The sequence below is a fragment of the Otolemur garnettii genome, unplaced genomic scaffold (genome assembly GCF_000181295.1).
Source record: "Otolemur garnettii isolate 467f Iridium unplaced genomic scaffold, OtoGar3 scaffold00065, whole genome shotgun sequence".
Lineage (NCBI taxonomy): Eukaryota > Metazoa > Chordata > Mammalia > Primates > Galagidae > Otolemur > Otolemur garnettii.
Genome location: NW_003852460.1, coordinates 9796345 through 9813708, shown reverse-complemented (window position 1 = coordinate 9813708; position 17364 = coordinate 9796345). Strand labels below are relative to the sequence as shown.

The window sequence follows — 17364 nt, the reverse complement described above, 5'->3', positions numbered from 1 at the left end:
AAAAAAAAAAAAAAAATCAAAAGAGCACCACAGAACCATTTCATAGTTCATTGAGCTTGGGGTGGGAAACAAAGAGAAGATTCCAAATTAAAGAAGTCAGACAACCCCCCAAGTTCATGTCTCCCACAATATCAATATAAAACAGGCCAATATGTTCACATACCTGAACGTAGAGATACTCAAACGCGACCGGATCTCTCCTTAAAAGGTCAATTGGATCCTTTGGGACGAAGCTAATTCGGAAAAGACACCTCATCTTATGGGAGCTGGGCCTCTGTGTCACCTAGAAGGGCAGACCAGTCACACAAGACTCTGTCAGTGCTACCTGAGGAATGGCTGAGGAACAGGGAAGCAAAGTCAACTTTTTTTAGTCACCAAGGCGAGAAGCAGTGGAAGTTCTTCAGCATTTATAATAGATCCTCATTCCCTGAAAATGGCGCATAACCTTGGAACTTAGGTTGGGCTCCCCAGGAGCAGACCTGAGATGAGGGTTTGTGTGCTGGGGACTTATTAAGGAAGCGCTCCCAGGAAAGGCCAGCAAGGGGGTGGGAGAAGCAGGTCAGGGAAGGAGAGGAAGCCAAGCAAGGGTACCATCCCAGGGAAGCCCAGCAGAGGGTAGTCATGGCGTCATCCTGCAGGTGACCTGGGAGTGTCAGTTACACCACGGAGCTGACACCAAGCCAAAGGAGCAATGACAAGTCATCGGTTTGGGGGGGCCCAGGGAACATGAATTTCCCGCTGTGGACATGGCTGGCTCTAGTGGTCTGAGTGTGGTCCTTGGAAGAAGCTCTGCAGACTGGCTACTGCTAGTGACAGCACACCGAATCTAGGCTGGCGAGTACAACAGGGCATCCGAACAGGGAGCAGAGAGGTGTCCACTACCGTTTATTGTTGCATAACACGGCCGTGCCTTTTTTTCGCAAATTAGACTCCAGACTGTAGCAATGAAAGCACAGTGGTGTCAACCTTGGAGGACATCACATCGGAAAACAGGAAGAAGTTTTGGCCCACGTACTACGTCTGGATTCTACAAGTGTCTAAGCTATCCCAGATGTCTCATAGCATGACACTGTTCAAACTGTCCACAGTTGCTTAGAATATACCACGGGTTCTTCAGTGTTGAGGCCCACGGATCATATCGGTTTGTTTTCCTTTCATCCAGCCCAGTATGTATCAATCACTAGATGTTAGTTTCTTAATTCCTTTTGCAACAAAAGGAATCAAAAAGTAATAATAATAGTAGATACTTTATAAACAGCTGAGTGAATGAAAGACCTAGGGGACTCCACTAAAGAAGGCAAAGGTCATTGATTTCTCATAAAGGAGTTAACCAAAAAAAAAAAAAAATACTAAAACCATGTAGCATGTACCAACACAGTTGAGTTTAACTACTTTTATGCAGGGGACAAAGCTGGCGAAATAAAAATAATTGTGAGCTGCCGTTTAAAAATTCAAAATAAAAAATCGTTTTATCGAGTCTCCTGGGGTGTGTGTGCAGGTATTTATAGTTTACACTGCTAACTTTGTTGAGTAGAATACCAAAGGGAAAAGACACCCTAGTTTTAAATATCTGGGCCTGCTGAAAAGCAGTCACGCCAGCTTCCTGGCCGTGGTCATCTCTGCAAGGCAGAGCAGACTTGTAACACTTGGGGCTCTGGGCTGCTTATCACTGACTGATAGGGAAATAAACCAGATAAACCAGGAAAAAGGAAACGGGAAGCTGAGGGCTGCAGTGCTGTGTTTCACAGTGACTCCATGGGCTATTTTGGCAGAATGACTGCTATAATATTAGAAAGGCAGGAATCATGGTATCTCCCACTCCTGTTATTGGTCAAAATCTTTCTTGGATTTTTTATAAGCCCTCTTGGTTCTACTTTTATTTGAATAAGACTCTCTAAAACCAATTTATTTTCTTTCTTTCTTTCTTTTTTCTTTTTAGACAGAATGTCACTTTGTCCCCTTCGGTAGAGTGCTATGGCATCACAGCTCATAGCCACTTCAAACTCTTGAGCTCAAGAGATTCTCTTGCCTCAGCCTCCCAAGTAGCTGGGACTATAGGTGCCTGCCACAATGCCCGGATATTTTTAGAGACGAGGTCTCTTTCTGGCTCAGGCAATCCACCCATCTTGGCCTCCCAGTGCGCTAGGATTATAGGTATGAGCCACCATGCCCAGCCACCAAAACCAATAATTTCTTAAAAACTTTAAGTACAGTGTAAATAGGGATATTTTCTAGACGTACATTCAGTATCAAACTGCCAGAAATTCAGGTAGCGTTGCTTAAAAGTTCCTATGGGGGTTTTCATCAAAATTAAATGTTGTAAAATGATTTTTAGTTATTGGACATATTATAGAGTTCTCATACTTCTTCCCCCTTTCGTCATACCTATAAATATTTTAGTAATTGATTTTTCATAGCTATTGATTTCAAAGGCATATAGCTGGTTTGTTTCAGGATACTTAATAATCTTTTCTAGAGATAATATTTGGGTTTTAGCACTTGACTTTTAGCTCTGATTCTAATAAGAAAAAGAAAAGATAAGGCAAGAATCGCTCTTAGAAGTTTTTGCTTCCTTCACACATTTCATGAGAAATTTAGAAATTAGAACACGTCTAGGTTACCTAGAATCAGAAGAGAATTTTAAAGACTCTTTGTCCAGTTAAATCAGCATAAAGCTTTAGATAAAAGTTTGGAGAGTATAACTGGAAAGATCAAAAGCTGTGTATGGGGGAGGGGTTGTTAGACTCATAGTAACTGGCTGTTGGCCCATATGCCCTTGGCACTGACTGCTACAAGCTAAAGGCTATTTACTGCAAATACCAGTGACCCTCTGACAGCACGAGGCTTAAACCCTGAATAACCAGGGAGCTGCCCATCTACCAATAACAGACAGCGTGTTGGTGGACAGACGTCCCTGCTCCCTCCCCATTAGTTCGACACCTCTGTGACTGTTCTACAATGCCTCCCAGTGCCCTACTGAGCTCCGTTTGCCCACGGTGGAAACTGGCTTGATGACACATTCTTCATTGGCCTCCCAATTTCCCCCTTCTCCCTTCCTCTGCTAGTGTTTCCTGAGATCTCATCCCAAATAAACCACATGCATCTGAATCCTTAAGTTCTGCTTCTGGGGGCAAGTCAGACCCAGACACTGACCTTTCACTTGAGAGATTCTGTATAACAGGGGCTGTTCCCCTGTAATGAAGCATAAAGTCAGTCATCTAGTTCCGAGAGTGTTTTGGCACAGGTTAAAATAAACGATCAGTAGAAATGATTGAAAATATCTGTAGGTAGATGTCAACTTGATAGAAATGATAGGTCAAATTTAGGTAGAGGAATATACACCAACACAGACAGCAACCTGCTAATTAATTAATTACTTCGAGTTAGACTGAATGAAAAGGATCAGAGATCTCTGCGGGACCTGATGTGTGGGACACTAGCTTTTAATTATACAACAACCAAGAATTGCTTTAGTGTGACAACACTTTCTGCCACTCTCTCCAGCTGGCGGTGTCTTGACGTTTCTCCTCCTGGTGTCCCCTCATGCCCCTCTCCCTGAAGTTTTCTCATCCCTGAAGATTCCTCTCCTATGGAAGAGGAATTTGTTGAAATCTCTTAAACATTCAACAAAGACACTGCTTGCGTGGAATCACAGAAAAATTCAGGGTGTTGCTCTGAATTCAGCAGCCGAGCAGCCTGCTTGTCTCCCCCAGGGAACAGATGGGGGTGGCATCTTGGTAACCAAGAGCTGGGATACATTGGTGGATCATATATTTATAGGGAACAGGACTGGGGCAGGGATTTCAGGCTTCCAAAAATAGTCTGAAGTATGAACCCTGAATTTCCAACAACTAAATAGGATTTCAGATTAATTTCAGTCATCTCAGTAACTATTTCTTTTTAATGGTTTCACGAGATCAATGGCCCAGGCAGGAGAACAAGTCATGGCAATTAAAGTATAATTCTACACAGCTCCATTCCCAGTGAGTAGCTGCTGAGTCTGTGAGTGAAAAGTCTGGTGGCGAGACCAATGGACAATCTGTGAAGGACTGGCAGAAAGGGAAACATCACTTGAGGTGTCAGATCCGTTCTGAAGGCCAGCAGTCCCTTTTGCGAGAAAACTCTGGGATACAATCGATACATTTAAAGTATTAGAGGGAGGGAGAAGTCTGGAACTGGGCAACCTCTACTCTTACCAGCAGCCCCCACGCTGGAGGGCGAAATTTCACAGACCTGAGTTAGAGTCTCCTGTTCATGAAGCAAGAGCAGCTTCGTTCCAGCCCCTTCCGTCCTCTGCTCCAGCATGAGGGAGAAGTGTTCGATGCCTTTGATGGAGAGCTTCTCTTGAAGGGTTAAGATGACATCCTTACAGAGGGAACAGTGACATGATGAGATCAAAACTGAGGCTACCCTCTTGTGGAGACTACCATGGCCAGAAAAATATTAACATGTAGGCTTCCGATCTGGAACTTTTGTAGCTTCACTTGATTCTAAAATGTAATGCTCCATAGGTCCAAAAAGATACAGAAATAAAGCCTTCCTCCTTTTGCCCTCCTCCTGGCTTTTTCAACCACCCTAAAGTTTTATGGAGTTCAAAATAGAGAGTTAACTTGGTAAGTAGCTGGAGCAGGAGCTTATCATGTAAGTTCTTAGAAAAGAAAGGTTATCAATAGATTATATAATGTACTTAGTTCAATTCTCCTTTCTTCTCAATGGACTGTCACTTAAACCAGCTCTGAAAGTGGTCTACTCCAAGGGGTGGCAAGATATGGCTGGCATGCCGCATCTAGTTTCACCTTCTGTTTTTGAAAATAAAGTTTTACAGTTGTTTTTTTTTTTTTTTTGAGACAGAGCCTCAAGCTGTCCCCCTGGGTAGAGTGCTGTGGCATTACAGCTCACAGCAACCTCCAACTCCTGGGCTCAAGCGAGTCTCCTGCCTCCGCCTCTCAAGTAGCTGGGACCACAGGCGCCCGCCACAACGCCCGGCTATTTTTTGGTTGCAGCTGTCATTGTTGTTTGGCGGGTCCGGGCTGGGGATTCAAACCCGCCACCTTAGGTGTACGTGGCTGGCACCTTAGCCGGTTGAGCTATAGGTGCTGAGCCAAGTTTTACAGTTTTAAAGTTATGGTCATGGCTCTTTATCTAAAGTCTACAGCTGCTTGTGTGCTGCAGAGTTGAGTGGTTAACAACAGAGGCTACATGGCTTATAAAGCCTAGAATATTTGCTCTCTGCCTTTTAGAAAAAGTGTTTGCTGAGCCCCGTTCTACCGTTCTGAAAGAGTAGTGTGGGAGCGGTGAGGAATGGGGGCTCCAAAAGCCGTCTGGCTTCTAATTCCAACCCCACTGCTTATTAGCTGTGCAGCTTTGGGCAAATCTTTAAATCTCTAAGTATCTTAATTTCTCTCTGTGTAAACTTGGGATAATAATGCATGTCTTGGAATGGATATAAGGATTAAATGAGTTCATACAGAGAAAACATTTATTACAACCCAGAGTGGTGCTGGCACAGAATGAGAGCACTGTAACAATATACATATATTAGCTTTCATTTCACATCTTTGGGGAAGGTGGACAGAGCACGCTTTGTCAGCAATCTCTTACAGGACTAAGCATCTATGATCAGAAAAGTATTCCATAGACAAACACACAGATTTACTGCAAAAGGCAAAACTAATTCTTCAACCTTTTCCTTTCTCCATGTACTTGAAAACTAGTAAATGATACCTCTTTGAGATAATTTCCACTCAGATGCTAAAAATCCGGTAGAGCAGTGGTTCTTAACCTGGGGAAATTTTCCCCCATGGCAACATTTGGAAATTTCTGGAGGCGTTTTTGGTTGTTGCAGTAGAGTTGGGAATGCTACTGGCCTGAAGTGTATAGTAGGGATACTTCTAAACATCTTGCGATGCACAGAATAGCCCCACGGCAAAGAATTATCTGGTCTCCAAATCTCAAAAATGCCAAGAAAGAGCAACCCTGCCACACACAGTTTTCTTTCACCGACTTTTCTGATGTTGTGGTCCTTCTCTGCGGTCCTTTGTCAGTTTCTTCGGGCCCCACTAAATCAAAGATCCCCATATCTACCAGCTCCCTCCCCAGATCATTCAATAGAAGTGCCGTGACTAGGTTGAATTTCAGAAAAAGATTCTCTGCTTTATCATTTTCACTCAAGGCTCAGGAAAGAGGCAACAAAACAAGCCTTTGTATGGCAACATGGACTTTATAGACTATTTTCCCTAACCTCCTGGGAGGACCCTGGAAAATCAATAGCAATAGTTTTCTCTATTGTAACTCTGGAGCAAGAATTTTGGCCATTTTCATCAAACAGTGTGTTATTTCTTTCATAACTATACTATTTCTATTTTACACCTACCAGCCAGTGTCTATTGTAATAATGAGCCTGTTAGGTACAAGATAAGATAACTTGGATTTGATGTGAACTCCTTCCATTGTTCCCTGTCTTCCCATTGTCACCTGAAATCCTCAGGGAAATCAAACTTAGTTTCATGAAGATTCCTATAGAAAAGAGGCCAGAGGGAATTAACAGAGATTTCTTCAATTTATTAAGAAACAGATTCAAGCCTTTACCTATATCTTTCAGTAGGGTATGTTGTCGAGTGACAAGGAGTTGACCAGTTGGTAACACAGAACAAGGCCACAATGTCAAAGTTGTACTAATGTAGCTCTCTGGGTTAGCTCTGACTATGACCTGTAGGTCAAACCTGCCCTGCCCATTTGTTTACATTTTGTCTATGCAGTAACGGATTAACCTTGCCTACAGAAAGATTGGGCCCTTTGCTTCCTCTCTTGGGATGTAACCTCTAAGCCAGAGATTTTCTTTTTCTTTTTTTTTTTTTTTTTTGAGACAGAGCCTCAAGCTGTCCCCCTGGGCAGAGTGCCGTGGCATTACAGCTCACAGCAACCTCCAGCTCCTGGGCTCAAGCGAGTCTCCTGCCTCCGCCTCCCAAGTAGCTGGGACCACAGGCGCCCGCCACAACGCCCGGCTATTTTTTGGTTGCAGCCATCATTGTTGTTTGGCGGGTCCGGGCTGGGGATTCGAACCCGCCACCTTAGGTGTACGTGGCTGGCGCCTTAGCCGGTTGAGCTATAGGCGTCGAGCCTAAGCCAGAGATTTTCAACCAGTGCGCTGCTTCACGCTGGTGTGCCATGAGAAGATCTTAGGTGTGCTGCAAAATTTTTAAAGATCAGTAATTATTTATTTATTATAGGGACAGAGTCTCTCTTTATCGCCCTCAGTAGAGTGTTGTGGCATCACACAGCTCACAGCAACCTCCAACTCCTGGGCTTAGGTGATTCTCTTGCCTCAGCCTCCCAAGTAGCTAGGACCACAGGTGCCCACCACAACGCCCCACTATTTTTTTTGGTTGCAGTTGGGCCTGGGCTGGGTTTGAACCTGTTACCCTTGGTATATGGGGCTGGCGTCCTACCCAATGAACCACAGGTGCCGCCACGTCATTAATTATTTTTGAAAGAAGTTCAGAGCACAGTATATATTTTTAACTCTTTCTTTGATCAACATAATTTAGGTGTGCCGAGGAAGTTTAACTGTAGGTTCAAGTGTGCTGTGAGATAAAAAAATGGTTGAAAAACACTTCTCTAAGGCCTTGGAATATCACTTCTGAGAGGAGTGGTTTTGTTTACTTGGGGACCTTGGGCCACGCCAGATAGTCTATGCTAACAATTAATTTATGATGGGAACCTTGGGCCATATGGTTCAGCTCAAACTCTGGTGGGGTTGGAGACTTAAGGGCAGCCATGCAGGTGGTCACTGGTGTTGATAGGGCAACCCCCCAATAAAAACTCTGGACACCAAGACTCAGGTGAACCTTCCTGGCGGGCAGTGCTGTGTGTATAAGGTTGCACATCATTTCTGGGAGAATTAAGCAGTGTCTGCACAAATCCACTGAGAGGAGGACACCGGGAAGCTCTCCTGTGACCCCACCTGTGTCCTGCCTGCGTACCTTCTTCCCCTGCTGTTTCCATTCTGTACCCTTTGGCTATAATACACTGCAACTAGAACAGATTGCTGACTTCTGTGAATTCTTCAAGTGAATTCCTGAACCTGAAAGTTGTCTTAAGGACTTTCCCAACCCGTTCATCTATAGCTGCTTTTGTGATACAATGTCAGAGTGGAGCAGTTGTAATAGGTCAAATTGCCCACAAAGCCTAAATATTTACGATTCCACTCATTCCAGAAAAAGTTGGCTTACCTCTGGGTTAGATGGTCAATAATTACACTAACATCTTACCAGAAATTGATATTCAATAGGAAAAAAGGGAAAAGGCCTTTTCCGGTCATCACCACTTAAAATTCACAGTCTTCTATCAAGAAAGTTAATATTTCATCTAGAATGATTTAAGAAGGATTTAATGCCCCAGCATTAATCTACTAAAAAGAATACTGTCTGCTCTTTGACCTACTAAATCACCACATACTTGCAGCAGTTCAAAACAAGCTGCTTGCTGGTATCATGACAGTAGGAATACAGGGTGAGCAGGCCTTTGCAGAAACACTTCCACATGTGAGGCCTATGCTGATTAACTTAAAAAGTAAGAATTAGGGCTGTCTACTGATAGACATTTTTAACACAGTTGATATTCTTTTGATAGATTATTGTACAGATCATGACTAGGTACTTTTTTTTTTAACCTCCATAAAATCCTTTTTATTGTGCCATTTGAAGAAAGCCTATTTTAGGCTGATGAAGCATTAGGGAGCAATCAATTTCTGAACACACTTTTGTCCAATATAAAGAGACTCTGTACTTTTCTTTTCCAGGAAGGAAGCATGGGAGGGGACCATATGCCTTACTATAATACCTATTATGTAAAACTCACCTGTGGCTCTGAAAGAATTGAATTGCTTGGTGAGTCTTCCTTTCCACCCTTCCTAAGAAGCATACTTCATTTCTGCCTTCTGATACATTTTTTCTATGAAATTGGTTGCAGCAATTCAAAGTAAACATTACCTTTACATTATTCTACCCTCTGTTTTTCCTGGACACCAAAGTAGCAGATATTCAATTAAAAGCTAACATCTTAATCTTCTGGGCGCCTGACATTGCTGAGAAATCATGCTGGCTTTGGGCAGGGTGCCAAGCGTTGGTGACAGTCACACCATTTTAATTAATCTGCAGTTGCATTAAAATGACTAGCTCTAGTGTTTCTTCCTTGATAGCATTTTGCAACTCTAAGGGGGAAGTAACCAGCAGATATTTTTTAGTTTAAGTTTTTTGGTTTTGGTTTGTTTTTGAGTATTCACACACTACCTTTGATGGAAGCAATCAATAAAACTCTAGAAATAAAGGGCTAGTTCTAAAAGGAGGTGCTGCTACAAAATGGCTCAAAGTGTGTCTTGCTATATGTGGCAGTGTCCAGGGACAGAGTGTAGTAGGTCATCCTACCTTTATGGAGGTGCTGCAGTCAAAGCGAAATGATTTGGTCTGTCCATTTTCCAGATACACTTTCAAAACATTTGGCATAAACAGAAGTGAGTTGTCCTTAACAGTTTCCTGTTTAACAACAAAAACGATGTGGGGGTCTAAGTCAGTTAAGTTAGAATTCTTCTCTTTGAAGTAGAAGTACATGTCTATAGTTTATTCTAATCACAACTTAAAAACAACTGAACTCTCTAAAGACAACCAAGGTGTTCCTTTGGTGATATCTGAGTTAAGTTGCTCAGGGGAAAATTCTTTTACTTAAATGAGTCTTTTGTAGCTGGAGAAGGCATTTTCTCATCAAAAAATCAGATGCCCTTTTATTTATATATTAAAAAAACCCCTCAAGATTCCTCATCCAAAACATGATTATAGGAATTATTCCTTTGTAATTAAGCTTCAGTGTTTGGAATCTAAAAGCCCAGAGTTTAGCAAAGCAGGACATCATGAGCAGAACCAAGAGCAACAGTGATGCTGTTTGATGCAATGCTGTTGGTACTTGGCACCGGTCATGACTGTGAGCCACCAGCATCATTAAGCTTCAGGTGCAAAGTTATGCTGGGAACTTCTTTGTTAGCCCACTTGGAAATGGTCTTCGAACTCAAAGGGACAATATGAAGAATGGCTTAGTGTGTTAAAAGCATAAAAACATTAAGTATATAGTGATCAAATTGTAACTTTGAAATAACTCAAAAGATGCAAGCTTGAAGCATGACCGAAAGTAAACACTATTCCTTTGAATTTTTTCTTTATTTGGAGGTAGTGAGTAATGAGAGAAGGGAAAGGGGGAGGAAGAGGGCATGTCTGAATGAATTTCATGAGTCCTGGTAGTGAACTGAGTTATCCACATGTAGTTGGTCATAAAGGTTTAGGAGTTGAGTACAACTCCGCAATCAGGAAAGCAGACATCTCTTGTTTTACAGATGACAGACCCAAAGGTGAAATGTTCTGGAATTTGCCAGTGTCATTCAGTTAGTCTGAGAGAATTCAATCCCTAAGTATTTCCATAATGGACTCCCTGCCCATCACTTCCTCTTTCTTTCCTGAATTTCCTGCCCCACCTTTCTGCATGGACTTCTCACATAGCTTTCCCATCACCTTATTCATTGAATAAGTCTAGATATAAGTCCAGAAGGAATGGTGCCAGTAAATGAAGACCATCACAAAAGCTGAAAGGCACATACACTACTGAATGTCCCTTCCACCCACAGGCCTGTGGTGAGGCAGAGAGGCTGTAGGAGATGCCCAGCCCTCAGAGTAGTCCTCACACATTATCCGCCTCGCAGGAGCCCTGTGACAAACTGACCCTCGCAGGAGCCCAGGGACAAACTGACCCTCCTATAGCAGCTTGTAGAATCATATTTTCTCTAAAAATGCACAAACTGCCTGACTGTCCAATCTCACACTTAGAAGCTCCAGGCAGAAAGGGTAAGTTTCAGATGACTTTCTGTGACATGTTGATTCCTCTGTGCCGGGAACTGTCTACTTTTCAACTGGGACAGTCTTGTGCTAATCAATAATGCACAGCAACCCTGTATTCAGCATGATGAGCACCCACTGAGGTGAGAACACACCATGTTCACAGGCCAGCATTGTGACAGCCACAGGCCCTTTCCTATGGGCAACACAATAGTTAGATCAGCCATCCAACTACCTGGACCCCATGTGGGCCAGCCCTAGGGAAGTAGATTTTGATTAGACAATACTTGGGCTATGAGAGCCTGACCCAGGATGTATAGGCCTACATCTTCAAATTTAGGTCCAGGAACAACCTAGAGAAGAGTTTGTGACCAACAATGAACACACAGTGGATGAGATTTTACCCTTGTCAAGTTATTTAAACAATATCACGAACAACACCAAACCTTAAAGATAAACTGTGGTATTCCAAAGGTCCAAACAGATTTAGAGCCCTGGATGATAGCTTTCTAAAAGCAAAAAATGCTCCACTAGACTTCTTTTTTTTAAAAGTTGAAAATAAAACATCCTTTTGATGTTTTGCATTATTCATGTTGAAGATCAATTAAATGCCTGAGCAATCATGATTTCTGTCAAGACCTATCTATGGAGATCCGGGTGTTATTTCTTCAGTCCTAGTTACACTCACAAAACCTTTCCATCATTTGAATTTTCTGCCATTTCGATTAGCTGAAAGATTGTTTTTTGCATAAGGAAAAACTCAAGGGAAACAGTAAGTTTCTCAAAATACATAAAGGGCTATTTTATAGAAGAATGCTTCGTTGGCAGAATGGAAAGGACTAGGTGAAAGGTTCAAAGATACCTATTTCACTCAGTATGAATGAGATAATGTCAGTGATCCCAAAGCAAATGAACTATTTTGCAAAGCAGTGAGGTCTCTAATCCTGGAAGCATTCTGGGAAATACTGGGCTGTAACACATTCTGGCCACATTAGAGAGTATTTCACCTCAATCTAATGATCTCTCAAGCTCTTTACAGTCCTGACATTCCATACTTTCATAAACACCAACAACCAACTCTGGATTGGTCATTCCAGTGGGACTTTGTCACAAAACAGGTGGTTGAAAACTCACCGACACTTGGCCATTGATGATGACTTCCTCAGAGAAGCGTACTTTGACTGGATTGGACTTTAATCTTGCCTTTTTTGCAGCACTAATAAATGCTGATTTGGGAGACTAGAAGAAAAGAAAATATTTTATCTGATTACTGGCAACATAATTCAAACCTTATAACAGTTGTTTTCCATCTTTATCCTCCCAGATATGTAATACTTTTGCTAAAAAAAAAAAGGCTTAGTGCAAGCCTAATTCAAGGATGGAATGCAAATTATGGACATAGTCAAAACCCTGTTACGACCATAAATTAATGAGTTTGATTTAGTCACCAGACCAGAACTACCAATAGCATGCTCTATGTTCTTACTGAGCAAATGCATTTCCAGGGATTTTTTAAAAGGCTGGCCATCAAAGCATGTAAACCCTGGTGTTAATACAGAGCTTTGAGCACAGTGTGGAAGATGAAGTGGTGGTCAAATCAAATGTCAGGTTGATTGAGTTCATCATCAATTATCTACTTTAATGAGGTAGAGAAAAGCCATTGACAGTTCTAAAATGATCAATAATTCCATTGCTATTTACATTAAAGGCATGTGGGCATGTAAATAGGCAAGTACGTATGCACACACACTACTCTCCTATGTGCTCATACTTTATGTTCCTACAAGTTGAGTTTCAGCTTCTTGTTGGGAACCTGTGATCTTAGTGGGCAGGGTCGAGATGAGACCTTGGCTTAAGATGAAATTTTGACTTTATCATCTGCCTCATCTTATAGGTTCTTTATACTGTAGGATCCTCTCCTTTCTTTTATCAGAAAGGGAGCCATGTGATACAGTTCTGCAAAAATTGGAAGTGCAATGGAGAACCTGTTTAGGAAGTACTGGGGCATAAAACTGTATAAAACTGTATATATTCTCTACCTGCAATTCTGAACTCCCAGCACTCCCCTCCACTCTCACCCCGAGGTCTGGAAGCCTGTCCCCCATGGAGTCCAGATTCTTGGGCATTTTCTTGAGAGGTGTGGACAGGGCGTGGGCTGTTGCAGGTCTGTGCTGATTCTGCGGCACAGGGGTAAGGAGAAAACGGTGGACTGAAGGAACTGTACAGAAAGGGAGAGATGGTATCCCCCAGCACAGGGAAGCAGCAGGAACAGTAGGGCTCACACCCCTGGGGATATTTTGGACACTCCCTGTCTCTCTGGGCAACCAGAGAAAGCTGGGCATCCTTGCTGGTGGCAGACACTGGTGGAATATATCTGGAACAGTAACACAGACCCTGTGAGCAAAGGGTATGCCTGAGGCAGTACCGGCCTGGGCAGAGCACGGCAGGATGGAGAATTGAAGATGCCTGCACAAAGATGGCATACTCCCAGGGTGGGGCTGTGCCAGGACTGCTTAGTGATCCTAAGAAACACCCAGCCTTCAGGAGATCATAGCTGAGACAAAGGCAGGCAGAAAACTGAAAGTTGAGTGTAGGCTCTAACCAAACCCGCCCCAACACAGACTGTAGGGGAAACAGAAACACCAGCTCTGGGCAGTGGTACAGATCAGGGCTGAGTTGCAGTTTCTGTGAACTGAAACAGTGCCTAGTCCACAGAGGAATATAGCAAGGACAGAATCACATATTCTGTGCAAATATAAGTCAGCAACATTAATCAGGGGTGGGGCTGGAACTGAGTGAACCACCCCAGCTTCCATTAAGCACCCGAGGTCATCAGGCCTCAGCTTCCCCTGCCAGATGGTGGCAGAGTGCAGAGGCCTGGCCGAGGAGACATAAGATCTCTCTGTGACTCAGGCAGGCTCAACCCCCCGGAGCATCTGCTCATTGGAGGGAACTGGGTCACAGGCCTCTGGGGTTACCAGTGACTGGGTGTGACAGAGGTGCAAGGTGGGGAAGGAGGTATCAACCTTCCCACACTAATTCATTTGCTGGGGGGGGGGTTCCTTCTGACCCCACAGAGGCCCAGAATGGGGCTTAGAAGTGATCAAGGAATATAGCAGCATCTCACTGTATTAATCAATACTCATAAATCTGTAGCCTTCATATATACCAACAATAGTCAAGCTGAAAAAACAGTCAAGGACTCTGTTCCGTTCACCGTAGGGCCAAAGAAGATGAAATATTTGGGAGTTTACCTAACAAAGGACGTGAAAGATCTCTATAAAGAGAACTTTGAAACTCTAAGAAAAGAAATAGCTGAGGATGTCAACAAATTGAAAAACATACCATGCTCATGGTATGGGGGAGAAGAATCAACATTGTTAAAATGTCCATATTACCCAAAGCAATATACAATTTTAATGCAATCCCTATTAAAACTCCACTGTCATACTTCAAAGATCTCAAAAAAATAATACTTTATGGGAGGGGGATTGGAGGGATCACTTCTGAGGTTTATCTTACAAGGGTACAAGTGAATCTAAGAGTAGAATGTGAACATTTTAAAACAATAACTAAGAAAATGACATGAAGGCTATGTTAACTAGTTTGATGGAAGTGTTTTGGATTGTGTGTGAAAACCCCACACTGTACCCCAGAAGTGCATTAATGTACATAGTTACCATTCAATAAAAAAAGTTATAATACTTTGTTTTATATGGAATCAGAAAAAACCTCGAGTAGCAAAGACATTACTCAGAAATAAAAACAAAGCAGGAGGAATTACACTATCAGACCTCAGACTATACTATAAAATGACAGTGATCAAAACAGCATGGTACTGGCACAAAAACAGAGAGGTAGATATATGGAACAGAATAGAGAGCCAAAAGATGAACCCAGCTACTTACTGTTATTTGATCTTTGACAAGCCAATTAAAAACACTGAGTGGGGAAAAGATTCCCTATTTAACAAATGGTGCTGGGTGGACTGGCTGGCGACCTGTAGAAGACTGAAACTGGACCCACACCTTTCACCATTAACTACAATAGACTCTCACTGGATTAAAGATTTAAACTTAAAACAAGAAACTATAAAAATACCAGAATAAAGTTCAAGGAAAACTCTTGAAGAAATCAGCCTGGGTGAATATTTTATGAGGAAGACCCCCCAGGCAATTGAAGCAACATCAAAAATACATTACTGTGATCTGATCAAACTAAAAAGCTTCTGCACAGCCAAGAACACAGTAAGTAAAGCAAGCAGACAGCCCTCAGAAGGGAGAAGATATTTGCAGGTTATGTCTCTGACAAAGGTTTAATAACCAGAATCCATAGAGAACTTAAATGTATTAGTAAGAAGAGAACAAGGGATCCCATCTCAGGATGGGCGAGGGACTTGAAGAGAAACTTCTCTGAAGAAGACAGGCGCATGGCCTACAGACATGAAAAAATGCTCACCATCCTTAATCATCAGAGAAATGCAAATCAAAACCACTTTGAGATGTCTAACTCCAGTAAGATTAGCCCACATCACAAAATCCCCAAACCAGAGATGTTGGCGTGGATGTGGAGAAAAGGGAACACTTCTACATTGCTAGTGAGAATGCAAACTAATATGTTCCTTTTGGAAAGATGTTTGGAGAACATGTAGAGAACTAAAAATAGACCTGACATTTGATCCTACAATTCCTCTACGAGGCATATATCCAGAAGACCAAAAATCACACATGTACCAGAATGTTTATTGCAGCCCAATTCATAATTACTAAGACATAGAAGAAGCCCAAGTGTCCATCAACCCATGAATGGATCAATAAATTGTGGTATATGTACACAATGGAATATTATACAGCCTTAAAGATGGAGACTTTACCTTTTACATGTTTACATGGATGGAGTTGGAACATAGTCTTTTTAGCAAAGTATCTCAAGAATGGAAGAAAAAGTATCCAATGTACTTAGTCTTACGATGAAAGCAATTTATAGCTTTCCTATGAAAGCTAGAACCCAATTATAGCCCAAGAAGAAGGGGAAATGGGAGAGGGAGAGTAATCGGTGGGACCACACCTATAGTACATCTTACAAGGGTACATGTGAAATTTACTAGGTGTAGAATATAAATGTCTTAAGACAGTAACTAAGAAAATGTCAACTACGTTGACCAGTTTGATGAAAGCATTTCAAATTGTATGTAAAACCAGCACATTGTACCTCATGATTGCATTAATGTACACAGCTGATTTAATAAAAAAAAATAAGAAGGTACTGGGATCCAGAGGCATCCTTTGCTACATGATCTTGGTAAAGTTACTTCATCTGACAATTATCCTTGTTGCATAATTTTAATGAAACATAAGGCTAAGGGAACTCACATCTAGTAGATGTCCACTATGACCCAAGCATCATTTATTTATTTTATTGTGCCTCAACTTATCTTTTTTTTTATTAAATCATACCTGTGTACATTAATGCAAGCATAGGATACAATGTGCTGGTTTTATATACAATTTGAAATATTTTCATCAAACTGGTTAACATAGCCTTCATGGCATTTTCTGAGTTATTGTGTTAAGGCATTTATAGTCTACCCTTAGTAAATTTTACACGTACCCTTGTAAGATGCAGGGTAGGTGTGCATTTGTTTCTTTTTAAAAAGAGTTACATTCACTATTGGGCCCAATGTAGAAGTAAATATTAGTTTCAGTCATACAGTTGCTATTGTATGGACTAAAATAGCCACACATTGTCAATTGCCTATGGTTGAAACCAATGTTTTCCACGGTATATAGTCCTAAGACATTGAGGCTGTTGCATAATTGATTCTACAATCAAGACAGAGGCCTAGCCTTCTATGTATTGTATTAATCTCAAGGCACAAAAGTCAAGTAGGGTGGCCCATACTTCGATTTTCCTTCTTTTTTTTTTTTTGAGACAGAGTTTTATTCTGTCCCCCTGGGTAGAGTGCCATGGCATTATAGCTCACAGCGACCTCAAATTCTTGAGCTCCAGAGCTTCTCTTGCCTCAGCCTCCCAAGTATCTGGGACGATAGGTACCTGCCACAACACTTGGCTAGTTTCTCTATTTTTAGTAGAGATGGGGTCTCACTCTTGCTTAGGTTGGTCTTGAACTCCTGAGCCCAGGCAATCCACCCACCTTGGCCTCCCAGAGTGCTCGAATTACAGGCATGAGCCACTGTGCCTGGCCCCTACTTTGGTTGTCAAATAAAATGAACAAAGTTGTTTTCATCTTTGTTAAATACAAATATACTTGAGATTATTTAAATCGAAAACCATCATGACAGAATAGATAACTCTATTAAATATGGTCTATTCATTCAATAAAATATTATTTAACTATAAAAAGAAATGAAGTTCTGATTCATGCTACCACATGGATGGATCTGGCAAACATTATGCTCAGGGAAAGAAGCCAGAGACAAAAGGCCACTTGTTATATGATTCCATTTATCTAAAAGGCCCCCCCCCC

General features: G+C 41.9%; 1 protein-coding gene across 2 annotated transcripts in view; it reads right to left on the bottom strand.

Annotated features, from left to right (window-relative positions):
• FRMPD4 (FERM and PDZ domain containing 4) overlaps positions 1-17364 on the bottom strand; it is a 531361-nt gene that overhangs the window by 29207 nt on the left and 484790 nt on the right. For both annotated transcript variants that reach the window (XM_003793053.2, XM_012807155.1), the window contains 4 exons: positions 12012-12116; positions 9426-9533; positions 4234-4365; positions 164-283 (listed from right to left, as the gene is read on the bottom strand). In XM_003793053.2, coding sequence (XP_003793101.1) covers positions 164-283; positions 4234-4365; positions 9426-9533; positions 12012-12116 — 465 coding nt within the window. The remainder of the gene's footprint in view (positions 1-163; positions 284-4233; positions 4366-9425; positions 9534-12011; positions 12117-17364) is intronic.